This window comes from Parus major, chromosome 2, assembly GCF_001522545.3.
Source record: "Parus major isolate Abel chromosome 2, Parus_major1.1, whole genome shotgun sequence".
NCBI lineage: Eukaryota > Metazoa > Chordata > Aves > Passeriformes > Paridae > Parus > Parus major.
In genome coordinates this window covers 115,625,054-115,652,960 of record NC_031769.1, presented here as the reverse complement: position 1 = coordinate 115,652,960, position 27,907 = coordinate 115,625,054, and the positions used below count along the sequence as shown (strand labels likewise).

The following is a 27,907-nucleotide window of genomic DNA, read 5'->3' as shown; positions in this document are numbered from 1 at the left end:
AAAAAAAATTAAGTTTCTCAAGAGTTACAAACTAATTTTACAGGCAAAGGATGTTAATCAGTACTAAGATGACAAGTGCAAAAGCACACAAGATAGGCAACCAACTTATAAACTCTCACTGTTAACACTTTGGTTATCACCAGCATTAAAATTCAGAAGAACACTTAGAAATGGACCCTTGTATTTTAATTACTGTGTCCTTAAATTCCAATAAAATGCTGCTTCTGTTTCCACCTTCTGAATGAAAATGCTGCAGAAGTAACTTTAAAAATGGCATACACCACATAGGAGACCGAATTAATCCAGTTATAAAATCAGTATTTCTCTATTTACATTGTGGCAAACAAGGCAGACTGAGACAAGCTAAACTCAGTCAGAAGAATTCCTCTCTCCAGAGAAGGAAGTAAGAACATTTTTGTAGATTGTGAAAGCAGCATCCAAAGCCAGGCTTCCCTTATGGGCATCCAAAGGAAACAGCTGACAGACAAAGCCAGTGGAGTTTTCACAGAAAGGGTAGGAAAGCAGAAAGGAATGCTTACTTAGATGGGAGCAGGAAACTCACTGTCTCTTAAGCATTACCTAAGAACAGACTTCTGGAGGAAGATATGTGAAGACCCACCCATCTGCACTCTGCCTGCAGCGTGGCAGAACAAGTTTATTATGAAATGCATAGGTAAATTGATTGGAGAAGACATCCAACAGGTCGTAGACTCCCGTTTGTTGCATTTTCACTTGCAGGAAGGACAATGTCAGAAAAGAACAGATAACGCAAACATTAGGCATCTCCTAATATTAATAAGCAGCAAATTTTATTATTATTATTTTGCTTAGAGAACCCTGGACACTGACAGCATCATTAATAAGAATGCTTCATGATTGTTATGAGACGAGAAATACTGTTGAAAACCTGGACTAGATACAAATTTAAATTTGTGAACTGAAAGGTTCATATTCATTATATTAAAATGCACTTTATTAAAATATGTAAAGTAGAACAGACAGTACAGAACAGATGCTTTGAGGACAGGCTGCCAGCTGTACACTAGTATTTGTATATGAGACCAAACTAATTTATTTAAAATTCCTATGACCCATAGAGAAATTCATTCCTCTCCAACGCTGAACTACAATGAATGTGTCAGGTGGAAAACAGAACTAAGGATGTGAACAGGAGGTTGCTTTTGAGGAAACTTTCAAACATATTAAATAAGATCCAATGGTCAACTTTCATGTTAAAGAATTCTCACCTAAGTCACCACTCTGTAATGATACAAACAAAGCAAAACAACCCACAAAATTGAAACCAAGTTTTGCTACACCTAGATGGAAAAGAACCAACCACTCTCTTAAGGATAAACAAGACACTAAAAATCTTTGTGCATTTCCTTAAATAGTAGGGAAAAATTAGTAGAAATGGCTTTGGAAAGCTATTCCTAAAGGGTGGTTTGCATTTGAATGCCTAGAATTATTCATTTAAAAAAACAGTGCTGGAAAAAATTCAAAGACTGTCTCCGCTGTATTTTCACTGAACTAGAATCAAATGAAGTAGATTACAAAAAAAAAAAAAAAAAAAAAAAAAACCACCACAAAAAAAAAACCAAGAAAAAAAACTGCACACTAAAAAAAGCTTTCTGGTGAAAGAGTCACCAGTAATTTTGAAAAATTAAGGTAACTGCTACTTATAGAATTCAAAACACTGTTGCTTCAACTCAGGTTCAGCTAAGAAAAACGCACGGATTTGATTACAAATTTTCTAGGATGACCCTGCTTGGGCAGGGAGGTTGGACCAGATGACCCCACTGTGGTCCCTTCCACTGCAACCCATTCTGTAAATACATTTCAAGTGTGCAAATTCTCCTATGGAATAGAAAGCAACTTCAAAATAGAACTTGGACCAAACAGCGAAAAAATATTTAAGATGCTTCCTCCTAAATATTACATTTTTTGCACTTGACCTCATCATTATCTTTCGCTGGCTGCCAAAGATTTGTCTGGAATAAGAATGATTTTGGCAACAGGCTTTTGCATCTAAATTTTGCAGACAGTGAACATTGAAAATACCAGAGTAGTCAAAAAGAAAAAACCAGAAAGAATGTAGAAAGCACTTCATAAATTAAGCACAGAATAACAATACCTGAAGAAGTGAAATTTGTCTATTTGTGAATATAGACTTTCTCTCAACCCAAGTTCTTCAAAATAAAGCAGTGCTCAGGTTTTTCTTAAGCCAGCAATGTGGGTGTTCAGTTGACAGAAATTATTCCTGTCAAATAGCAAAAAAACTACTACTGATGTTAAAAAGTCAAAGACACTCAAAGGTGAGCAAAACTCTTACAATCTTAGTTTGTCCCACCTGTGTTGGTAGGACAAGCTTTTCCACAGCAACTTTCCATGACAATTCTTAGGCCTCCTCAGACTGGAAGAAGAAACCAAAATGGAGAACACTCAGCATTTCCTCCCTCCTCCTCATATCACTAAATGTGTGACAACATTGTATCTCAGTTGTGCACTATCAAAATCTTACACTGGAAGAAGAATTGGTTTGATTTTTCCTCCCCTGGGGAGCCTTTCCCACTTTTAAATATTCTGCTACATCTCTGGCTCACCAACCCCAGTTGTGGTGCAGCTATGTGCAACAGTGGGTACCTGCTTCTGAAAGAACAAATCTTTCTTACCCTCCCACCATCTCCCTTCTACACATTTAACATCACAGAGAACTGGCCAGCTGTTAAAGCAACAGAAAACTGCTTCAACTGGCTCAGTTTGGACCACAGGAAAACAAAAGCTGGCACAAAGGAGGAGGCATCAGGAACAGAAACTGGGTTCCAATGATTCCTCCATTAGCAAGTTAGAAAGCAACCATTGTAACACCTTCACCATATTGAAAAATCAGACCAAAAAAAGGCATTTCTACATTTATTTGAGATAATAAGCACCATTCCTTCTCTTTCTGGAGGAAAAGAACTTGTGCACAAGGAAGCTGAAGGCTAGAAGCTTCACATGTCCATTAACTAATACAGCACTCCACAGCTGATTTTACAATGTAATATACTATTTGTACAGTACTTTATATGCACATAAAATTCCTTTTCGTTTCAGCTGCACATACTAAACTCTCAGCAGTCAGCAAATCGGTCGCAACATGACTAACACCATCAGCAATCAAACTCTTCTATTTGTAGATTTGCTAACAATCCTGGAACAGTGCAAGAACTGTCACAGCTCTCTAAATGTGATCACCTCCTTCTCTCACAATCCTGTCTCATCTTCCCAGCTTTCAAAGCCTGCAACAGAGTGATGAACCCACTTGATACTAAACCTGATTCATTATAAGAGCAATGCTCATGCTATTAGAATAAAAAAGGCATGGGGTAAGGCAGGAAATACTAACAAAGCCTGCAAAAATATGAATACTGCAGTGAAAGCAAACTAGGGTTGCACATGCAATCAATTCCTGAATGCTTGACTCCAACATTAGCTTTCTGGTAACTGGAAACTTCTGGGAATTTTCTTAAGATATTTTTGAAACAGAGTCAGAAACATGCGAATACCTTGAGGGATCACAGACAAACTACATTCCTTGGACTCACAACACTGACCTTTGCCACTTCAGCTGATCAATGACAGTTGGAATAAATCAGCCCACAGAGGGAAACAAATAGCTATAAAACCTGTTAGCAAGAAACAGATATGCATGGAAGCAGTAATTTTTGGGCTGAAGCCAAATTTCATAGGGATTAGGGCTTGAAACCTTTGTCTCCCAGTCTCCTCTTACAATATGCACTTTGCTTAACCCTCCCTTATCCCACTTGCTATTTGTTACACATCTAACATTTAAGTGACATTGCTTCTTTACTCCAAAATACAGGAGCAGCTTCCCTTTTGAGCTTCCAGATAACTGGCAGTAAAAATTAAGATTCATATCTGCTACTCTGCACTCTCGAACAATATTTAAAATAATGAGCAAGAAGTGTGCATTGAACTTCTTGTGTTTGCATGTCTGTAAGAGTGCAAAGGGCTTAAGAACAGAGAAAGCAAAAGTCAGCAAAATCGTCTGCATTCAAAACAAACCTTTGCTACTTAAGCTCCAGAACTTTGACTGCCAAAATCTGTCAATGAAGGACTTGAAACACAATATAAACATCTGTGTTGGACAGTAAGACATGAAACATGTTCAAATAATATGTGCCACTGCTATTTTGAGCTATAAGATATCTGACTTCTACATTGCTGTTCTAAAAAGGGAAAGCTATCCCTGGAGTTTGGTACAGGTTGTTCAGTAAATTTGTACAGTCAATACACCCGCTTAACAGTTTTTCAATATTCTTTTCCAGCGGACAGAATGTGTTGCTGTATGAGCTGAAACCGAAGATATAATCTCTAGAGGTTAAAAACTAGTATAGAACTGGCCTGTTTAATATGTATTCTAAGATTTGTATTGCATGGTTCTAACAAAAGTCATCTTAACATGGTTATGAATATGTCAACTCCATAGACCAAAGTATTTTTCTCAAAATGTTTTCAAATGCGGGGAAAAACACCTCGACGTTGGCACAATGAAACAAAAAAATTTGAGAAACAGAGTATATGCTTGCTAAACAAGAATTATGTTTATTTAGCTAGTGAATCACCTAGAGGAGTAAATTTTCACTTTCATGATAGCAATCTGTCAGGCTTGCAAACACCCAGAAATAGGAATTAAAGATTATTTTAAATGTAGTTATAAAGGTCATAAAAAGTCTGATTTAGACTGAGGTACATTTACTCAAAACTGAGATTCATTGAGTGGTAGCAAACAAACAGTTCCTCAGACAAATGCACTTTTTTTCAGTATACATGTTACAGAAAAAAAATAAAGAAATGTGCATTAACTGGTGGTGTCCACCAAGCTGCATATTAATATTCTCTTACACCAAACAGTTTGAAACAAGGGAAATGTCATTCTATTATAATTTCATGTTACGATTCATTTGGCTAAACTGCAGCTTAAAGTTGCTTTGCCATATTAAAAGATTACTACAATAATTTTCACATGAACATTTAGACTTGAGTTTTACTCCAGGACTAAATATGGCATGATTTGCTTTTAATCTGTTGAATAGCTAAAAACTGACAATTAAAAAAACTACAACAAAGAAAAAAATTAAGTTGAAGCAATGTGAATCTCACATCATTGAACCACTTCTAATGGTTAAATGTTAGTATTTAACAAATTCAAAGAGTTAATGAATCCTTGCATTCGTTCGGTCTCCTGTGCCTTAGCTAGGATGCATAAATACAAAAGACAGCAGATACTGGTAAAAGCTTCAGGACAGAAAGTGCTTGACGAAGGTACAGTTCTCAAGTGTGTTTGGTGAGAGAGTATAAGGGCAGATGCACTGATGAGAACCATTACAAGAAGAGTCAATTTCGTGTTAAAGTGTTCAAAGATGTCACCTTAAGCAGAAAAAAGCTTTAATAACGTCTTCTTAGACATATTAGGCATTTCCAGAGTCTACATCATTAGTGTTGTATTCTAGCAGGACATCTCCATATAGTTATTGTTTGTTTCTATTTCTCTCCTGAAAAAAAACAAAAACAAAAAAGGACAATCATGTTAATACACACCAATCATCATTATCTGCTTTTCTTTCATTACAGCATTTTCATTGCTTGCAATTTAGCTAAATCAGGCAACATGCTTGCAAGGAAAAAGCTTCAATTATTTCCAGGAATATGAAATTATACAATTTAAGTCAACTTCTTAAAGAGAAACACAGAAGTATATGTCAAACTAAAAGGCAAACATGTTCCAAAATCTGCTATCCAAACAAGGACTTATAATGTCAGTTTTAATTCACTTGCAGAAAAATACATTGTACAAAATGAACTGAGCAAGGAGACCAAGGGACCTACAAACAAGGCAACATGTCTAAATCTTTGGCTTAGCTTGTCAAAAAATGCTCTACTCTCTATCCATTACACCCCTGAAAAAATATCGTATTCCCAGGTATCTCCCTCAAAGCCCCATATAATAAAATGTTCCAAAGTGCTAAAGATCAAAAAGTAAACTAGCTGGCCCAACACCTCCATACAAATGCTCAAATGGCAACAAAAGTACTTTTTTTAAGAAGGCCATACATTAGAAATTACTTTCAATTACAAAATGAAAAGCCAGTGAAATAGGAATGGCTACAAAGAAACCTGACTTCAGTGTGAGCCTGAGCCACAGTGAGGACCATATTAACTAGCCAGCCCTCACAGCTCTGTGAGATGCCACATTTGGCATTTAGGGCTAAAATACTAAAGGCACTGTAACTATCAGGGACTAGAAAGTCTGTACTCTGTAGTACAGGTTTAACAGAATAAATGACACTTTCAGGGCTTTATCATCATCCTCCATTTTCTCTACTTTGTTCAAGATAAACACATACTTAGGCATTATGACTACCTCTAGGAAAAAAATAAAAACTGATCAACAAACTATATACTGTTGCCTTCATAATACATCTTCTAGCCTGTAAAAAGACACCAGTCAGTGTAAAACACTGAAGACATTATCTTTCCATAAAATTTTCCTTTCTTTATATGTACAACTGGGCACATTAAAGAAATATACAAACCTGCATGGAAGAGGGGTAGGCTCCCATCCCCATTAAAAGAGATAAAAATATATAGAAAGTATAGAATACCTTTCCATATTTTTATTCTTATTGCATACTATAAATGGAACAATAACATAGCAGGGAAAACAAAATAATCCAGGAGGCATTTGAACAACAACTGCAAAACCACTCTTCTCCAACACCACATTGAAACTTTATTATTCCAGAAACTATTTAAGAAAATTGCAAATGGGCATATGGCCCCACAGAGATTCTCCCAACAAGACAGTCTATTGAAAGAAGAAGGTATGTAACATTTATATTGGTTATTACTGGTGATCCAGCAATGACCCTTTCTAAGACAGATCTCCAAGCTGCTTCAAGATGAAAACCAAAACAATAAAGCCCAGTGCTGGTCAAAATGAGCAGCTCATGGTCCCAGCAGCTGTGTGTCTAAGACTGGACATGTACTACAGCAGAATTTCAGTATATTTAAAGTGAAAGCAATACTTGCACTATCCTCCTAGAAAATTATGTTTCCTAGATCAAAAATACAAAATTATTTTCATAGTGAGATACTGCTTTTTAGGATTGATAGTAACAGTCATTAAAACAAGCTGATATCTTAACAATGCACTCCTGGCAGAAAACAGACGATGACTGGCCTCATGCCTCACTATGCATGTAAGGCATGCAAAAATAGCCTGCTCAGGCACATCTCAGATTATTCCTCTAATATTAGCAGACTTCAACTGCAAGAACTACATAAAGTGTTGAAAAACCCTCCTGTGGTATCAAGTAGGAGCCTATGAAACTGCAATGTTAAAACATGTAACAATTTTAAGTACAAAAAACTTATATAACAAAAATCATCAGTTCCTTTTCATTTGCAGGTATTACATACATAAGCACTGACTCAGGCCATCTAAAGACTCTCTGCATTTCAAGCTGCTGTACTACAAACTGACCAACACTATGCTTTGTGAAGCCCTCAACTCAAAATATATTTAAATTAATAAAAATTCAAAGTAGCAAAGGAATGATACCCTGACTACCTTCTTCCACTTAATGAAATAAAGGTGATTCAAATTTTACATCCACTTTGAATTCTACAGAGAAAAAAAAGGCTTCAAAACATCAACACATCTTTCCTGTAGTCTCAAAATGACATATTACTACATTTATATTTAAATACTTCAAGCAGACATGCAAACATGACATTCTTCAATGCAAGTGAACAGCGCATTCTTCAAATACTAGTATCAGAGACATTTGGCACTCTGTACTGCAAAACAGAGAGAAAAAAGACCTCATTTACTCAGAACACAGGCAGTGGTATTCCTCTCAAAACCAAACCCCTCCCCAGCTCGAAGTCAGATCACACTCCTGGACCACTGTCTTCCCCTATCTCAAAAAGTAATTTTCCTGGTTTTTTGTTTTTTTGTTTTTTTTGTGTCTCGGGTTTTGTTTGGGTTTTTTTGGGTTCTTTATTTGTGGTTATAGACAAACTAACAGAAAACTTTACCTCCAGAAGGTTTCCAGCACCACAGTGGAAGTTTCCAGCATAGCCACTTCTCTTCAACCCTATTAATTCCATTTCTTATATTCAGATAAGCAAAACTTTTGTCACATCTCTTGGATGAAAACTTTCTCCTGTGTATTTAAATTCCCTAAAAAAGGGTCAACTTCACTTCAGAACTCACCCTGGTCAGGTTACCCAGCTTTAGGGGGAGTTTATGAGCAGGACATGGAAATTAAGTACCATGCAATCAGGACCATGTGGGAACATATTGGTTGGTTAAAGGTACTGTCAGCTGCAGACCATATGCCGAGCAGGTTTCACACATGCAAACAACTTTCTACACAAACCAAGTAAAGGTGAATCTAAAAACTGCTCAGGCCTTAGAAATGTGCATCAATCTAGTACAAACAAAACTATGAAATTAACTTGGTCTGAACAGCAAAGCTGACTTACTTCCCAGTTTTAGTTGTCTGAATTCAGAGCATTAACTGAATGATCCCATGCTGAGAAGTAGCTGCAATGTAATTTATTCTCAGATATAATGAAATCTCTGTGCTAACAAAATTTCAAAATTCAAAGCAACAAACATTGTCTGATCTGATTTGAAAGAAACTACTGAGATGCAGACAACCCTGACTCTGGGATTTCTTTGCCAAAGAAAAAAGAAGGTAAATGAAAACTCCTTTTAAGTAGTCTACACGTAAATGCAAATGTAGCCTAACAAGAACAAGAAGCTACTACAGTCTTAGGCTGTACTTTTTTTTTTCCCAAAAGTCCCACAAACTGAAGTTCAAGGTCAGGAAAAGCAGATCTTTAAAGAATGACTTTGGCTGATTTTTACAGCAGTTGCAAGTGCAAGCATTTCAAGGTGTCCATCTGGAAGCTATCCAGGGTTGCAAACTTACACAGGCCTATTGCAGAGTTCCCACACACCCTCCAGCACTATCAGCTATACCTGTAAAAAAAAAAAACCAACAAAAAACAAAAAACCCTAGAATTTTGCCAAACCTCTGCCTCTTACTGCAATGTTTAAAGCATTTATGCCTGGAGCTGTCTACTCTGCCCCTCTCCCAAGAGGGAGCATTCTAACAACAGCTTCAGAAGCTGCCTTACTGCAAACTGTGATTTAACTAAGAAGCCCTGCTCATCTGCAATGTAAGCTAACATGTCACACTGCATTCTGTGAAATGAGGCGCGGGCACTCATCTGCTCTGCCAACTGTGCTGCGTGGGCAGAAACACCTGGCAGAGGCTGAGCAGGCAGCTGTAGAGGTGGTGAAAAGAAGCCACAGCAAAGTTCATGAAATCTCATTTACTAGTGGCATCAGCCATCATCTGCAATTTATTTCGCTCCAGTGTACCATTAAAGCTAGGACAGTGTAAGCATTGACCTAAATGCTTGAGAATCACAATGAAAAACCCATTACTAGAAAAGTGAAAAATGCCAGAAATTATTTATTCCCTTTATATCACTGACTGTTAATGTAAACTAGATTACTGAAACTTTAAGGTTGTCTAAAATATCAGTCCTTTTTAACATCTCACTCTTGAACTTGCAACTAAAGAGAGCACATCTCCTCAACACAGAAACTATCTCAGAAACAGATAAATATGTTTACATACATTTCTCTGAGAAGCACTTCTGGGAGTTCTGGGAAGAAGTGAGGGAAGGAATAGATGAGAAGAGTCTCTAGAAGTCTTAAACGAACCTAGAATTTTTTTCAGAGCAGATGCCATTCCCTCTCTAAACACTAATTTTCTTCTGCTCCTCAACCCAACATGAAAACCACAAGGCAGAAATTAAAAATCAAAGTTAACATACAAAGTCAAATAAGGTTCTACAACTTCAGACTAGCTCCTTTCCCAGTCAGCTTTATGAATTAATACCCATCTGAGATCCTGCTGCTGCAGATCAGTTGAACTACAAACAGTATAAAAGGTTCTCAAGCACACAAATATTAAGAAATTCTGCAAAAGCCAGAAGACCTAGACTTCTAATTTATTTATTTTTCCTACTAGTTTTGATGGCATTTTACTTAGTCACTGAAACATACTTCTAAGTATATTGTCCTCTTACAGGAAAAATGTGAAAAAAATTATCATAAAAAGAGAAATAAATTTAAATTTGATCCAACTCGGGCACTGTTAGTAGAACATGAATAGGCCATATTATTTTACTATGGTAATGCTAAAGGCAGGAAGAAGTTAATCCCCATCTGAAATTCCACATTCAGAAGGCAGAGGTGGAAAAAGAAACCCAACCACTTCAAGACACCATATGACAACACACAACAAGGAAAGGCTCTGCAGAAACCAAGCTTGAACTCCATGAGCCAGAAAAGCCCTTCCAGTCTTGTCTTCCCAGGTGGGTACTTTCAGTGACAGATCAGCCAATTCTAACTGCAAGTATCAAGTGCTTTGCTGCAGCGCTGTACATCTCATACACTGAAATATCAGACTTTAATTATCTGCAAGACAGCCATTTCAGCAAGATGATTAAAAAGAAAAAGAACACTAAGCCTCCAGATCCTCACGATTATTTGTTAACAATGCTCAGAGCATAACATTGGCTTTTCAAGACTGACAAGAGATAGCTTCTTACCAAATCTATAGAAATTGCATTTAGTGATGACCTCTGTCCCAGCAAAACAAGCAGGAAGATGACTCTGGCACTTGGTTAATTTTTCTCAGATGCCCATGGGCAACAAGAACACATTATTTAATTGCTCTGCTAAGGAATTTATGATAGTCTTGGAAGGGAAATAACATTCACTGTAGGGCTTACAAAATAAACTGCCTGGAAAATTCTTCCTCAATGTTTCTCTAAGCCTCACCACTCGTACTCTTTGAATTGGTGTAACTCAAATTCCAATCTATCATGAGAAAAAATGAACTTACTTTATCTTGGCTTCCTTTTTATATGAAAATGCAGTGAACATTGACGTTTACATTTAATTTTTACAACTGACTATAATATGTAAGGTACAGAAGAAAACAGTAATTACTCATCAATATTAACAACCTATCAAACCTCTGAAAAATTGACAAAACAGGGCTCAAAAAACCTATCACCTGCTAAGTTTTGTAATGTTTCATTCCACCTAGAATACAAGATTTTAAGCAAATCAGTTTTGATATAAAACAATCCTAGTTCAACTGACTGCAGGAATAGTTATAATAGACATGCAAGACCTGTATGTTTTAAAGTCCCATTTTTTCCAGCAAACCATTTCCAGGAATCTCTACTCAGTTTCTGCTAGCTAGCCCATCTGCAATATGAATCAATGAAGCAAGGCTGTGAACAGTCATATAGGCTGGGACTTTCTTGCAATACACAGACATATTTCTTTCCAGCAAACTGCAGGAAAAGCATCACTGTTCTAGACAATTTGTCCTTAATAGAGCACTGAAATCTGCGGAGATGAAGCAGGACACAGAAGGCTGCCTCATGAATTTTTACAGCTATCTGTGTATACTTAAGATTCTGCTTCTGCTCTTGAACAGAGATTTAGGATTTCTCCTTTGCTTTAAAAAATCACAACTTGAAAGACATAGCATTTAGAACAGGTACAGCTGTTACAGATCCAGCTCAATTACAGTCCTCAGTCTTGTCTTAGGTAGCTGCCTTGATATTCCTAGCTTTTCCAATAGGGGTCCCTATTTTACAGGGGAAATTGGTCTTTCCACTCTCAGAATAAGAGTTGAATCCACTCTGTAAAAAGGACTTTGTAGGTTTCATCTTCAGGTAGGGATTTCAAACAAACAAAAACGAAAACATGACAAGATCCATACAGGTGTTGCTATGAACTAAGACTGCCTGCGAGTTTAATTACTTTCCACCTCTTTTATTCAACAGTCCAATATTGTGTTTTCCTTCTTGCATCATCACAGAAGAAACAGAAGCAACATCACTGCTCAAACTCTTACATGGTCACTCTGTAGGAGACCACAATATAACATCTATCCCCATCCTCAAATGAATTCTAAACTATACCTTGCAACAGAAACAACTGACTCTACCAAATGCACAGAAAACAGGCACATTTGAAATCCCTGTGTCTGCATGAAGGTAATTTTCAAGTTTTTCCAAAAGACTAAAGATGCAAAAGCAAATAAAGACACTGCAAATAAGCACACCATCATGGAAAGGAAATTCTGGAGCAGAATGTTTAAAATTATCCTAGCTCCAAATAATCTTCTCCCATGACCCATAATCATCTCACAACTATCAAGGGAGGGGAAAAAAAGTGTTTCCTGTTTCTACTTTCTCACTTCCAATTATGAAGATGACACTCTTGATAAATATGAAGTTCAAGGAAATTGCAAAATAATGTCCCTTGAAACTTCATCAAAAGCATACAGGAAATGAACATGTTTCTCAGAAGATATTAATTACGTAACGCTCTTTTAGATAGTTTCATTCTTATTACATAAATGTCTTTCAGATGTAAATATACAAACTTAAAAGTTGTTCAGAACAAATATCATTTAAGTGCATTAAAATTTTTTTGCCAATCACTTGTTTTCCTTAACTAAATGGATCTGTATCTGATTTTGACATTATAATATAGTAATTGAGGGTTGGGGATTAAGAAGAGGAAGAAGCAGCTACAGTTCACTTTTAATAGATGTTTTCTCCAAGATATTTTTAAGAAATATCAATTCAAGTACAATGTCAGCAATGTCCTAGAAAGGAAAGAAGATACACTGCAGCCTGATAATGACCCAATTATCACAGAAACAAAAGTTACATTGGTATCTGAATGAAGGGGAAAAAAATCACTCCTTTTGAGAATCAAGAAGTTCTAGCTACGTCAGCATTTCTATTACAAGATACATAATACAACAGAAGAAAGCAAAAATTTTTAATTGCTTATTTATTTGCCATTTAAAGGCTGCCTGAAAAGTAAAAAAATCCAAATGCAAATTAGATAAACACAAATATATACTAAATTCTTCTATCTTACCTCATGAATAAAAATCAATTACTTTTCTGGACTATGGCACTAAGAAAACCTCCTAAAGCACTCTGCAATTACATGAAACTGACTTTTTCCCCACTGTATGCTATAAAACTAGAATTCTCCATCAAAAAGCACCAAAGAGTCCTAGGACAACAGGTAATAAACCACCTTCTGAAGGCAAGGAAGTTGTAATCTGCCAACAACTGCCTCTTTAATCAGAGCCACATTTTATTTTCACCCGTATTCTTACCGAAGACCAGATGCTAAGCTACTACAAATGATGATTTTCTTTATTTTCAATACTTTTTTTTTTTCTAAAATTAATTATGTCATCTTAAAAAGCAAAAAACACCTTTTTAAATAACATGCACACAAATCAGCACATTTACACCACAAAGCAGCAGTTAACAAAGGACAAATTGAATTCCAGATTATTTCAGTGTATGTCTGACAGAACTCATGAAAAGCATCACTCATTTCTCTGATCCTTTGGTAAAAGATCACAGCATTAGTATGTTTAAAATAGGAGTCTGGAACCTGAGCTGTAAGAGAAAGGGAATGATTACTGCACAAGCCCAGCTGTAGATACCTTACCCACAAGCAGGGTTACATCAAACAGTGCTAGACACTACAGTTCTAATATTTATGCTTAAAGAGACTATTCTTTGTCATTTTCAAGTAATCTTTATCAAATGGCAAAGTTACTGAAGCTTTATGTTTATCAGAGACAATTCCTTGCACTTTCAGAAGTATACTGCCATATTTTAATAAAACACACTGCTAGGCCATATTGGAAATTAATTATTGATCCCCCTGAGTTGTCAAGATTAAACTTTTACAACCAATTATTGTAAGATAAATTAGCTGTAATGATGAACAGTTATAAAGTAAATTAAATCCCTAAATCATTTGCTGTTTATGATATTTAGATAGCTGGCTGTATGAAAGTTTGTAACCACCTATGTAATAACAAAACAAACTGAATTTCAAGGAACATGGAAGGACTACTGCTGCCTGATGCATTTAATACTTTATTAACATTTATAAGCATATTTTTCATGACCAAAACACTGGAAACAAAGTGATTGCCACAGCTGCCAAAGAAAATTAACACAAATTTAATTTACACAGTTCTACTGGCAGTAGAAAGAGCACATATTTAAATACAGCTCCATGAGAGCTTAGCTGGCACTACGTAATAAAGTTATTCAATTTACCATAAACCAGAGCTTACAATACTAATTGGTGCATTTACAAACTTGAATCATAAGAGTTAACAATTGTATGTTTACAATTTAAAGACAGATTGTTTGTACACTGTGTGATAAAAGAAAAAACAGATTTTTTAAATCAACATTTAGTCATAAGAGAATGCTAAAGATAAACTCTCAGTAGATGTCATTAGTTTAATTTAAACTCCCTATATTTTAAGTCTATTTTAATTTGCTTAAGGCACACCTCAAGCCCATCTACAAAGAGAAAACCTCATGACTAACCTACACAGTTCCAAAGCCATTTTTCATAATTGGTTGTAAAACCAATTTGTAAGATGCTGTAAAAGAGCCAATGGCCACTATTGCAAGTGTCTTGACAAGTATGTTTTCTATCAATAGTGTTGGAAAAGGTAACTATTTACAACGAAATGATTCATACAAATACTGTATGTTTCTCTGAAGATATTATTCAAATAGCAATGTTACTTTTTTACTCAAATACCCATCATCAGAGTTACCTAGTTCAAGACCTACTAAATGCTAAAGTCAGTACTTTGAATTTTAAGTTTAGCACACACAGAAACACTTCCACTTATCTACATTGCTCCTCTTCACTACATTTTGTGGCTTTTACCTATTACTGAAGAAACAAAACCACAAATAAAACTATCTTCCTGAGTTGCTAGGGCATGTCTGAATTATGACTTGTTTGTGAAGATGCTTTTTTTTAAAAAAAAGATCTTTTTGAAAGAAGCCAGCTATTTGTGAAATATCTCAAAATTAAGAAAATACTGAAACATAAAGGCTACAGAGATACATTATAATCTTAGTACTTTTGAAACATTACAAAATCACAAAGAATCACAGAATCGAAATGTCTGGAAAGAGCCCTTGAAGATCACAAAAGTACAACTCCTAGTTCTGCGCAGGACAGCCCAAGAGTTGCACCATCTACCTGAAAGTATTGGCCTAACACTTCTTGAACTCTCTCAGGGTTGGAGCTGTGACCACTTCCCTGGGAAGCCCATTCCAGTGCCCAATCACCCTTTTTACTTCTATCTGATCTACATGTTCCCTAATACAGCCTCAGGCCATTCCCTCGAAACCTGTCACTCATCACAAGAGTGAAGAGATCATGCCTGCCTCTCCACTTCCCCTCATGAGACCACAGTGAGGTCTCCCCCTCAGTCTCCTCCAGGCTGAACAAACCAAGTGCCCACAGGTTCTTCTCACAGAGCTTCCCCTCCAGACCCTTCATCATCTTTGTGACCCTTCTGGATGTGCTCATATTGAGACACTGAAAACTGCACACAGGACTCAAGGTAAGGCTCCACTAGCACACGGTAGAGTGGAACAATCACTTCCCTTGACTGGCTGGTGATTCTGCACTTGATTAAATTGTACCAAATCCTCAAAAAGTCAAAGTTTGCCCCTTACACTGAATACTATTTAAGAAAGCAGCCCATCACCTCATCATCAAGATACCATGAAAGTAACGATACTCATTTAGGGCATAATCTATTTTCTTTTCTGGAAAAAAATCCAAAAGGCATTACACACCCAACTGGGATACTGAGCTAGCCTCCCTACAACAGAAAACTTTCAACATAACAATTTACCGCAGAGTCCTGCAATAGAACTGCAAAATTGATTTAGGGTACGCCTGACACGTACAACAGGGGTGAAACCACCCAGGACTAGACACCTAAGAGAAGTAAACATTTCACCTGCTTTGCAGCTTCTTTACGTGTCAGCTTCAAGTGAACAAATTCTCAGCTTCACATGTCTCAAGGCTCCTAGCTGGCACAAACCCTAAACTTTTGGGTGTTTTTATTCAGTGAGTGGTGTGATAAGATGAACAGGTCATTAGCAACAAGCCGTACTGATGGCAACTCCCATTTTTGAATATTTCCTATCATCTAACTGGTAAAAATAGCTCCTGAAACGTTTCTAACCATGAGACAAATCATACATTTACAGTTACTGTCAAGTCTGGAGAAAAAGCAAATAGAGGAAAAGTAAATATTGTGGCCAATGGTGAGCACAAGTGTTATGATTAGGGAGGGTACACAAGACAAAGTAGACCATGCTTGATTTAAATGCTTTTCCCTTGTCCGGTTTCCTGAAATGCCTCCAAAACTAAAAGTTTCTTTTCAGAGTTATCACATTTACTCTTCCTTGCAGAAACAAACTATAAATTACTTTTTTTAGGAAATGCACTATCAGAAAGGTCAAAAAAAATTATTTAGACACTATACAAGCCATCACTGTATTACTTCTGTGTTTCACAGTTTCACAAAAGATAAATGGAATCGAGGAAAAAACCTGCTTTTCACACTAATCATGCTGTTAACATTTCATTAAAGCAGAATTTGAATTGAAATGTTATGTAAAATACTGTACACTTCTTCTCTAATTTCTCGTCCTTTTTTGTAATAGCCAGAAACTGTAAAAATCTAAGCAAGAAGACTTCAGTTATGGATAACAGACTCAATTCAGTTTTCATTTGCATTGAAGAAGTAGAACATGTCAGATGTCTGCTTATTCAGGCCTACCTTAGAATTGTGATTAAACAGATGACTGAACTAACAAAAAAATTACAGGAACTTAAATTATTTTCATTAAGAACCAGTTATATCAAGTAGACACTAAGTAAGAAGTACCACTTTCTGATTTACCACTTGAAGACAGAAATTCCAGATGAATGAAAAACAAGGTTTCTAAAAACAGAAAAAAAAAAGAGCTACTGTAACAACACTGATTTCTTACCCTACGCATGGCTTCCTCCTCCTCTTGACGCTTCTCATAATGTGCAAAGTCATCAAAGATTGAGGTGGTATGCTTGAAAGTAGCAATTATTTTAAGCACTTGCTTGGCTTTTTCTAGGGGTACCTCTTGAGTGTCCCTCGAATTGGTAACCGGTTTGTTGTCATTGTTTTCCAAGCGAATATGTCGCAGTTGGTTATTGGGAACGTCTTTGACAAAGATCCATTTGACATCAAACTTCCCCTTCCACTTATCCTGAGACCAGACACCAGCATATGCATTGTAGTCCACAACAGACTTCATCTCAGCCACTCCACAAAAGTGTCCACTGCCATTCACACTGAAGAGTAAATAGAGTGGGCCTTTTCCATTCAGGGACCGGTAAGCAGCATCCAAGCGCTTATTCCCATGCTCAGTACTACACCAGATAGAGTACTTAATGGAGCGATGAATATCGTCCTCTGAATAACTTTTGATTATAAACACACGTCCATTCTTCAGATTCCAATCGAAGTCTTTGGGATTGTAGTTGTTTATGGCCTTTAGTTTCTCCAGCACTGGGTGCACTTCCACACCAGAAGGTGAGGAGCTGACGGATACAACACCTAAACCAAAGTTCTCGCTACCAGCTCCATTGTTCTGGCTGAAGCCCACACCCCTATTACGTGGAGCTACCCAGCGGTTTTGAAGCTGTTGCTGCTGCAACTGGTGAGGCTGGGCCTGCTGCTGAGGTCCTTGTTGCTGTTGTGGTTGCTGTGGCTGAGGCTGCTGTTGAGGCAGTTGGCTTTGCACCAGTGGTGGTGGTTGAATTAATGGCTGAGGCTGCTGGATTATAGTCTGAGGAGGCAGTACTGGTTGAGCTGGGGGTGCTTTTACCACTGACCCTTTGTCATCCCAAGTTCCAATATTCATGTTGTGTTTTATAGGTGGTGGCGGTACAGCAGGGCCCCCAATGCCCACATTACCTTTAGGCTTGAGTTTCGGCTGAGGTTTAGCAGGTTTCCTTGCAATTGCAGCCCATGAGGTTGGTTTAGGTGCTGAACTGCTAACTGGGGGCACGCTGTTAGCTGCAATGCTTGTCATACCTGTACTGCTCAGAGCTGAACCTACTGTCTTAGTTACAGCAGCCGTCATATCTCCACCAATTTTCAGTCCAGTCATGCCTTGCTCAATGCTGCTAATCCCAGGCACCTTGCTCAGAGTGTCACTGCCAAATCCAGCCTGTCCATCTGCTATGGCTCTCCCAAGAGAACTAGGTGGATAGCCATAGCTGCTGCTGTAAGCAGAGCTTTGCGTTGATTGTCCCTGAGATCCACTTGTACCCCATGTAGAGAAGTCTGCATTCCCAGGAAAAAAATTAAATCCATGCTGCCCAAGAAATGGAGGGGTATTTCCTAATGCCCCAGGTTGACTAAAGACACCATCAGGTATGTAATGGTGTTCACCATTGCTCATCTGTCCATAAGTTGTCAAATATGGCATTGGAGGGTCACCTGCAGTTGACCATGCTGCTTCACCTAAAGAGTATGGAAATCCAATGGATGGAGCATAATAGCTAGGCATATATGGGTCTGACATTGGTGGATAGCTGTTACTCTGCAAGAAAATAGAATTTAAAAAAATCAGCAATATTGACAATTATGCTCAGGGGGAAAAAAGAAAACTGTAATACAATCCAAAACATTTTTAAGGCTTATATGAATGCATTTGTAACTTCCACCATTCCTCACAACATAAAAGATGAGCGAGGTAACTGTCAGATATAGCCATTTCTTCAAGACACCTTCTCAAAGCATGAAAGGGCCCCTTTTTTTTCTAGAACATTATCTTAATTTTTAGCTACTAAGCTAGGTTTGAAATGCCTCCATGCCAACAGTATCAAGAAAAAAACAAGCTATTCTAAAACAAGTCATAACTGTAACTTTGCAACTAAAGAAAAATAGCCACAACTATGATTTAAAGTTGCGGTATTTCTAGATTTTGTCATATTTCTAAATTCTAACTGGACACTCCAACAGACTATTACAGTGAAATGGATGTAAGGATGCCTGTTTGTTTCAGGAGTAGCAACAAAAAAAAAGGTAACATATCCATGCTATAGAGAATGGGCATTAAATCAGTACTACACCAGACAGGCCCCTGGGAAATCACACAATTTACTCCTTGAGACATTTGAAGGACTACCCCCATATGATTTCTGGTGTTGTTTTGTAGATAAAAATTACACATATCATCCTCTAGCTGATGCTTCCTTAATGTTGTATTATTAGGGAAAAAAAAAAGTGAAGGAAAGCAAAATTCTTAGTCTTTTACTAAATTGCACTCTTTCAAGAACACTCCAATTTACAAACTTAACATAACTCATTAACTTTCAACTACAGAGGCAATTCATAGCTCTGGAAGTCAAGCCATTAGTTTCTTGGCAGAAGAGTTGTACCAAGCTGTAGGGATATTAAGCTTCCATCTATTATGCTATCAGCTGTGAGCTACTTCTACCACCTTTAAAGGAAATCATGTCCAAGCAGTTAATATATTCTCAGAGCCAATAAAACTGTTGTTTTGGACTGCATCCAAAATGATGATTCTGTTTTAAATGTAAGGGTTTGGGGTTTGTTTTTTAGCTCAAGTTTCTTGTAACTGCATCTTTCTGAAACTAAAACAGAAGCACAAGAGCAAGAGACATCAAAGCAGGCTCTTTAACTGAAGCTTTCCCAGAATTCCTAAGAATACTTCATCTCCTTAAGGTATCATATGATGAGACACAATACAATATAAAATTATATTTCTATGTATATTCAGGCAAGTCAGCAATGTTAAGAAATATCCAAAAATTAAGTCTGGAAGTCAGCTGAATGTCAAAGTTAACTTTTTAAGGTAGTAACCAATGTTCACTTACCTGATTTGTCTGACTACTTAGATATGGCTCAAAATCATCATCATTTACTGCATCCTTTTGATGAATCGAACCGTTTTGTACTGAAACTAAAAATAAATCTGTATTAGAATACTCTCTGGAAAATCTATGCTGCACTTTCAATCTAGTTAACACTTCTTAATCACCTGTACATTGAAATACATACTATTGTTAAGCACCATTCCAATTTAAACAAAACAGCTCATTCTACTGATCATGAGGATCAATCTCAGGAGAAGTCTGCAAAGATGGCAGCTAGGACAGACTACTCCTGACTCTTTCCCGAGATCCCCAGACAGATGAAGAACTACAGGCACACCTTATTTGCACAGGCAGTAAATCCAGCATTTCCGGAAGTACCAGACCAAGTGCAAATGTGCAGACCAACCTGATCTATAGACATATTCAATAGGTGTACGGAAAGTTTCAACATACAGCTTTCTCCTGCCAGGAGGAAAGGCAGTTACCCACCAAGACAACCATGAAGGACACCACTATTCAGCTATTTAATCCTGTATTTCCTACATAACTGTACTGCATTAGTGACATCTCTGAAGCTCTGAGGTGACAAAGCAAGACCGAAATAAAAGCTTAAGTCCCAAAGGGTGATTACAAGCCTTTCACAACACACATGCCACTATAGGCTGGAATCTCTTCCTACCTGCTCTTCTTGGTCTTCTATTACCTTTCATTTCATCTAAGGCATTACACCTACCTGGGATTCTCCAGCTGCCCAAATTACTTGAAGTGTCTCTCTACCATCCCCCAGGCTACTATTCAAACAAAGCCACACTGTGCAAATTTCTGCTAAGTTCCACTGTTTCCCATGGTGCAAAGAAGAACAGGGACTTAAACCAGCACTTTCAATTACATAACCTGAAGATGAAGATCTGTTCTCAAAAATAAATTACTGGTTATCCAAATGCATTTTTTCTTTTTTTTTTTTGGTCAAGGAGGTTCAGTGGGGGAAAAAAAAGTCTCAGGACGATCAGTAAGATGCACTGAAAAACCACAACGGCACAAGCAACAATAAAACATCAGATTTTCTGAAACTTAAAAAAATGAGTTAGGAGCCAACTTTAAATCTTCCCTCTTTTAGAAAAAGCTTCTGAAAAGCATATACAACCATGTAATTAAATATTCAACTTTGCTGAAATTAGTGTTTAAGAGTCAGGGTTTTTTCCTTGCTTCATTGGGGGTAGGGGGGTTGCCACCCAAAATTCACATTGTAAGCCAAATAAGAGGTGTTTGAGGTTTTTTTTCACATTTGACTTCAACACCCCTAAAACAAAACTGCCTTCAGTGAATTAAACTAGTTGAAAGAAATGAAAAAGTAATAGATATAATCATAAGGAACAATCAAAATCCTGGAAAATTTTATTAACTTCAGACAGTAATAAAAAGAGGTAAAAATTCATAATTTAACACAGAAGGTTGTTTTTTTTTTTCAAAGCAATTATCTGGGAAGGAAGCAACCTGTGTTTTGAATACCTTCTCGAAGTTTTAGAAGAACACCAGACACTTCAGTTATTGCAAACTGCCACACTGCATTTCAATACTAGCAATTGTCAAATATGACCAGCAATGCTAGCACAAAGTAGCTTAGAACTGGACAGAACAATATTCCTAATTAAACACCACATTTAAATTAAACATTAGGTGTTGGAGGTTCTTTTCTCCAATAAATGCTTTCAGTTAAGGTCATGTATCTTCCTGAATTTACTCACAATGGTAACATATTAATGAACTGGTATTCCTCTTTAGAATTGGCCCAGGTACACACAGGATAAGCCTCAAAACATTTTGTCTATGTCATGTCCACTGCTCAGACTCAATCAAATAGTACAGAGAACACAACTCTCAAATACAATTCTGTTATAAGGAAAAACATGGGTAGCGGCATATTAATTTCTTAAAAGCATACCACCACAAGGAATAAACAGATATAAGTCAAGACTAGAGTCCCATCAAAATTAATCTCCTCATACTGACAGTTAATCTTCAGAAAAAGTACATCTGCTGTGTTTACTGTTCCACAGGTATCTAAAGGTCACTGAACACTGAATTATTTTTGGTATGACATTACAACTAACATAGAAAATACATTGACAAGAATATTTTTCTTATTCATTCTGTAGAATGCTGAGATATTAAGTCAGTGACACAAAATATTTCTAACGCTGATCTTTTTCCTAGTGAAATATATACATTTCCCAGTGAAATAGCATAATTGGAAGCACATCCCTTTAGCTTTTCATTCTAACTTTACATAACATGTTAATAGTGAAGAATGTAGCCCACACAGACATTTAACAAGAGCAAATGAATGCCTCATTCCCAAAATCTCATGTTAAGTGCTCCAACTGAACAGGGCAGTGATGAAGAATACTAATTGAAACTAATCTACAGATACTAAAAATATCTGTATCAATACAATGCTATAAATACCATATGTTTCTGCAAACACTGTGAAAACATACAGCATAATTAGATATTGGAAAGAAGCAACTCATCCAATAGAGGAATTTAAAGCTAATATTCTTTTAACTGCTACTACCCTTGGAATAGCCACTTATAAAAAATGATGGGCAAAGGCACGAGAATAACTTTTTTCATTAAAAGTCATCATACACTAATGTGACGAATAAACACTACAAGAAACATGAAACATTTCATTCTTGTTTTAAACCTAATAACTACATTTAAGCCTCCTACAAAACTAAAAATTGTTATACACCTAAGTGTAAAAACAAGTCAGCGCCTTCCTAAGACAGATTTGATACAATGGCACAAAAAACAAAAGAGGGGGGAGAAAAAGTTCCAGGAATGCCTTTTTTCTCCATGCCCCTGTAAGACATAATTTGATGGATGTCAGCTCTGATGTTTTATGTCAACTGTTCAGTACAGTAGTTGACAACTAGAGCAAGAAAACTTTCATGACAGGATCATTTACTCATTCAAGTCTCTGAAACACCAACATGAATATCTGACACAACAGAGACAATACTGCTCTACGAACTGTAACTTCAGTCCCACAAATTATGGTCAAAGGAAATAGCACAGTACACCAGTTTATAATCAATTAGAATAAAGCATCCAAGGCATTTTACTAGACAATAAAAATCAGCTACCTACCAATATTATTTGCAGGTCTGGTATTTTTCATTTCAATATGAAGTATGTATACACTCCTTTTATTGCTCACTCATTCTCTCATATGCTCTCTACCAGACATGTGGGCAGCTTCTACCATCCTCCTTAACATTACTACTCTTATGCACAGAACCAACTTCAGAATGGTCTGTTAACTCAGTATCACATCTTCCCTCAAAGCTCCTCTAAGCTGACACCTATCACGACAACTGAAAGATCACTGTCAGCTAACATGTGGTAAGGACTGCTGACACTGACTTAATTCAGCCACTTGAAAAAGCCTCTAGCCCAAAGCCAACAACTTGTGCTGCACTGAAGATGGTAGCACAACCTCCTAGACCTTTAATCTAATGCTAACTCATAACTTATTTTTACTAAACAGACATTATGCCAAATAATTTAACAGAACAGAGATTAATTGTTCTGTTTCACTATAGTTTTAATTTAGGTCATACTCTCACCAAGCGACTACATCATAAGTATTCATTATTTAAAAGGATGCATTCCATAAAAAAATCCAAGTTCAGAAATGCAAAAATCTCTTCCTTACATAGCAAACAGAGATGTGTTTTGATTCAAACATTCCACAGCAGTGACAAATTATAGAACACAAAAATATGCTAACATAAATAAGCCAAAGTAAAGCTGACTAGTGCATTTTCACACACTGCAACATAGCACCCAAATAGAAACGCTTAATACTTCCAGTCTAATTCACATATATAGAGTATAGCTCAAAAACTACCTGTGTGAGTCTCTAACAGATCCATCTAATTAACCTCACTTAAACTGAGAAATGATAATTTAAAGACTGTGAAGACAAAAACTATTTGATATAACGAGTCTGACTTCTTTTCTCATTTAAGGGTAACATGAAAGTTGTAACCACAAACTATTTCAAAAACATGGAGTAGTTAGTAAGTGCACTGTGGGCAAAAAAAAAAAAAATGCAGAAGTATTAGAATATGAGAGAACAAGTATTCAAGAATGACCAAACTAGGAATGTCTGAGGAGCTAAACACATTCTTTTTCTCTCTGAATACAGAGAAATTAAAAAGAACAGGCCAAATTCGATGAGTTCTGGGAACCTCACAAGCAATATATGTAACAAGAAGCAGATAATCTGCACGCAGACAGAGTAACAGAATAAGTATGCTGTGGATAACATTAAATGACAGCTCAGAGAGAACAATTAGATTAGTACAGATAATGAACTAAGAGGGGCAAAGAGTACCTGAGCTCAAACAAAAAAAAAAAAAGTTTCTTATCTGCATAAGTATAATAAGCATATTAACACAGAGAGGTAGCTGTGTGCATGCTATTCTATAGCTCAGTTTGCTGAGCAGCTAAGAATTAAATGGCCACAAGTGCACTGTTTAGGCAGAAAGAAATTCCAAATAGAATATTAGTGAGAAAACAAATTCCAGACAGAATACTGCAAGATATAATCTGAAATGCTGTTTACAACTGACTTGCCAAGAATTTTAGAGAGAAGAATATCAAGTAGTTAGTAGTTCCTTCCTTCTGTGGGAAAGAAATCCCACTGAGTATGGTATTTAAAAACTAAAGACCTTGACAGAAACATTAAAAAAGCAGAAGGCCTACACACACTAACAAAAGATCAGTAACTGGTGCTAAAATGAAGCAAGACTACAAAAATTCTGAAAATAAGGAAGGTGATGTTTTCTGCTCACAGATATGAGTAACTAGTCACATGGCTGTTGTCTAGCAAACTAAGGAAGCTGTTCAAAAGATTCTTACTGATGATTCTACTCACTACACAGAAATGCCCAAGGTGTACTGTTAAGGAGAGATTATACAAGCATATCACAAAGGCAGCTAAAAAGAAATAACTATTTCACTGTCTGACTTCTGACATTAACCTTTTGCAAAATAACACATTGTAAACTGATGTACTGCTGTGCCATAGTAAAAGTGCTGGGAAGTAACATTTTGGCACACCATTTGCTGTCATCCTGCTCTAAAATAAAAGACATCCTATAGCTACAACTTCTTGCTATGACAGTCAGACATTATCCTCCATAAAAGCAGTATTACAGAATTATACAGAAATATGAGGTATTAACTTACCTTTATTTCCCTGTCCTTTAGGTCTCTGTATATAGGAAAGTGGGGGGAGAGGGGGGAAGCAAAACAAGTTCAGTTAGAATCCTCTAATAGCAACTTCAGTTTAATTCTATTTATTTGCCAATTCTGCCCTTTTCAACTTAAATATCATTTCAAAATATTACTAAACCATGCTAAATGAAAATGTTGTGACATTACTTAAAGTAACATTATAAAATACTACAAAACCAAAACCAGATAGAATTTTATTAAAACATTGAAATAATCTATGATTTAACAGCATGTGAAACTTAGATGGTACTGAAAAGCTGAACAAGTGAATTTCAATTGCCCCGGGCCTGAAAAAAACATAAGCAATAATCAAAAGTAACAGAGAATTAAAAAAAAACCCCTAAGATTACTGCCAATACACAAATTTCATTATGATGGGTCATCTTTTAAATTGACTGACAGGTACTTGTCAGAGAAAAACAATGCCTTGCTTTTTAGATATACAAAGCAATAGGGAGTTGTATCATATGCTGAACTTCAAGTTGTGCACTCCTCACCTAGGCAATTATACTGAGAAAATTATACAGCCTGTACAAAGCTTTCACACAAGGAAATAATTCCTTAAGGATTTTTTTTTTTTTTAGGATTAGTCATTACAAAACACTGTTAATCTGTCATGCACTAAGAATCAATGTAACATTATAAATTACAGTATCCTTAAAGCCTCTACAGCAAGATAAAATAACTTAGAAAAACAAATGCTAGTCCATGAAAATCTAATTCACCTTCTCATATTACTTTCAACTAAGCAGGAGTGGGTCTCCAGGTTCCACCACTCTCTTAACAATTTTTAGTCTTAAAGAGCTCAGTATTCAGAGGTTTGAAAGTTTGTGAGGTAATCAGCTCCAAGTTACTTCCATGTGCATTTGTCTCAGTTACCATAACACTGCTCAACACTGCTTGATCTAGAGATGCACTGGTTAGACACTGCCCTCTCCCAAAACGGGAAAAATCTCTGTAACCTGAAAAACCTCAACCACCTCATCTTTTGGGATAAATCTAATCCAGACACAAAGGCATGCAAAGGCCAGCAAGAGACACAGAATTAGAAAAAGTTGGGAAGAAGCAGCCTTCATGAAAGACAGAACAATAAAAGGCTAAGAGATCACTGAGCTAGAAATAAATGCTTAAAAGAAACTGGAGAGCATGCACAGAGACAAAAGAAACAAAACATTAAAGGCACAGAGAGAAAATAAAAGGAAGCAAGAGACTGCAGGACTAAAACTTTTGGGGAGTGGCAGAAACCCACGGACGAAGCAGAGATCAAGACAGAATAGCTTCCAGCCAGAAAGGACAAGCAGAGGCCTAGCAAAGGTAAAAAAATAACAGATTCTAAGCTCCGTGAAGGACCAAGTTTTAAAAAGTGCTGTACAGCGCAAGGAGAAAAACTGAGAACTGCTGGAAAAAGCGAAGGCCGGGAGAAAAGGAGAAGCCAGAGGCCCGAAGGGAGAAACGGTGGGCGAGAAGAGCGAAAGGCAGGAAGAGAAAGGATGCGGTAACGAGGAGCCTGGGGGAGTTTGGGGTGCGCAAGGAGAGGAGACGGCGCTAGGCGCCGCGGGGAGCGCGGCTCTACGGCGCTCCCGGAGCGAAGAACCGGGAGCCCGGGGGCCGGGAAGGGCCGGCTCCCGAGTAGGTCACACACAAAGGGGGCCGCGGGCGGGGGCCGGGCCGGCAGCCCTCGGGCTGAGGGCGGCGGGCGCTGCGGGCGGGCGGGGAGGCGGAGCGCTCCGGCGCGGATCAGCGGTTATAAATAGGGGCGGCCGGGCCGGGAAAGAGGCCCGCCATCCCGGCTGCGACGGACAGCCGCTCCTCATGGCGGCGGCGAGGGAAGGAGGGAGGGAAGGAAGAAGGGAAGGAGGAGGCCGCGAACCGCGCCGCCCCGGCGGCGAGGGAAGGTGCAGGTGGCCGCCCTGCCGCCGCCCTCCCCCGCCGGGGGTAACGACGGGGCCGGGAAGAGGGAAGAGGAGAGAGCGGGCGGCCGCCCCCCCCGCCCCGCGGGCGGTACCTGGTCGACGCTGGTGGCTGACATTCTTCACGGGGAGCCGCGATCCCCTCGCTTCGCTCCGCCTGGGCCTCGAGTGATTCCGCACGCCGGGGCCGCTCGCTCGCCTCCGCCTCCTCCTCCCCACCGCCGCCGCCGCCTGATTGTCGCCGCCGCCGCCTGGGCTCGCTGCCGCCGCCGATCGGGTTCCCGCTGGAAGGAGCCGGCCGGCCGGACGCAGCGCCGCTTCCCCCCCCTTGCTCTGGGCTCCGCTTCCCCACAATGGCGGACGAGGCTCCGGCTCCCACTTCCGCTCCGCGCCGCCCTGACCTTCCGCTCCCCCCGCCGCCGGCGTCGCCGCTGACCTTTCCCTTCCCGTCCCCGCCTCCTCCATGTCACGTGGGGCGCCAAGCCGCGCCGCGCGCGCGCGCCCTCCCGCCGCCCAGCGGCTCCAGTGGCGCGGGGGGGCGGGGCCTGCGGCGGGGGCGCGAGTGCGCGTGCGCGCGGCGGGAGGCGGCAGGCGGAAGGAGCCGCGGCTGTTCCCGCTCCTGGCGTCCTGGGAGCGCGTGTGCGGCTCGGGAATGCCCGGGAACGGGGCGATGGAAAACGTGGAGGATTCTCTCCGCTCCACCGCGCCTGTGCCGGGGACCTGCTGGGGCAGGGCGGTGTGGCGA

General features: G+C 38.4%; 1 protein-coding gene across 3 annotated transcripts; it reads right to left on the bottom strand.

Annotated features, from left to right (window-relative positions):
* Nucleotides 1–787: 787 nt before the first annotated feature.
* Nucleotides 788–27,633, bottom strand: YTHDF3 (YTH N6-methyladenosine RNA binding protein 3). Of its 3 annotated transcripts, none has more exons than XM_015618375.3 (5): nucleotides 27,258–27,633; nucleotides 25,205–25,229; nucleotides 19,943–20,028; nucleotides 17,050–18,642; nucleotides 788–5,558 (listed from the first exon to the last, which is right to left on the bottom strand). In XM_015618375.3, exons 1-5 carry the CDS (start codon nucleotides 27,279–27,281, stop codon nucleotides 5,535–5,537), a joined length of 1,752 nt encoding a protein of 583 aa, XP_015473861.1. In that variant the 5' UTR covers nucleotides 27,282–27,633; the 3' UTR covers nucleotides 788–5,534. The 3 variants fall into 3 exon arrangements, with proteins under 3 accessions (XP_015473861.1, XP_033368160.1, XP_033368161.1); XM_033512269.1 differs by lacking the exon at nucleotides 788–5,558 and adding an exon at nucleotides 12,994–13,608; XM_033512270.1 differs by lacking the exons at nucleotides 788–5,558; nucleotides 27,258–27,633 and adding exons at nucleotides 12,996–13,608; nucleotides 25,978–26,904.
* Nucleotides 27,634–27,907: the final 274 nt, after the last annotated feature.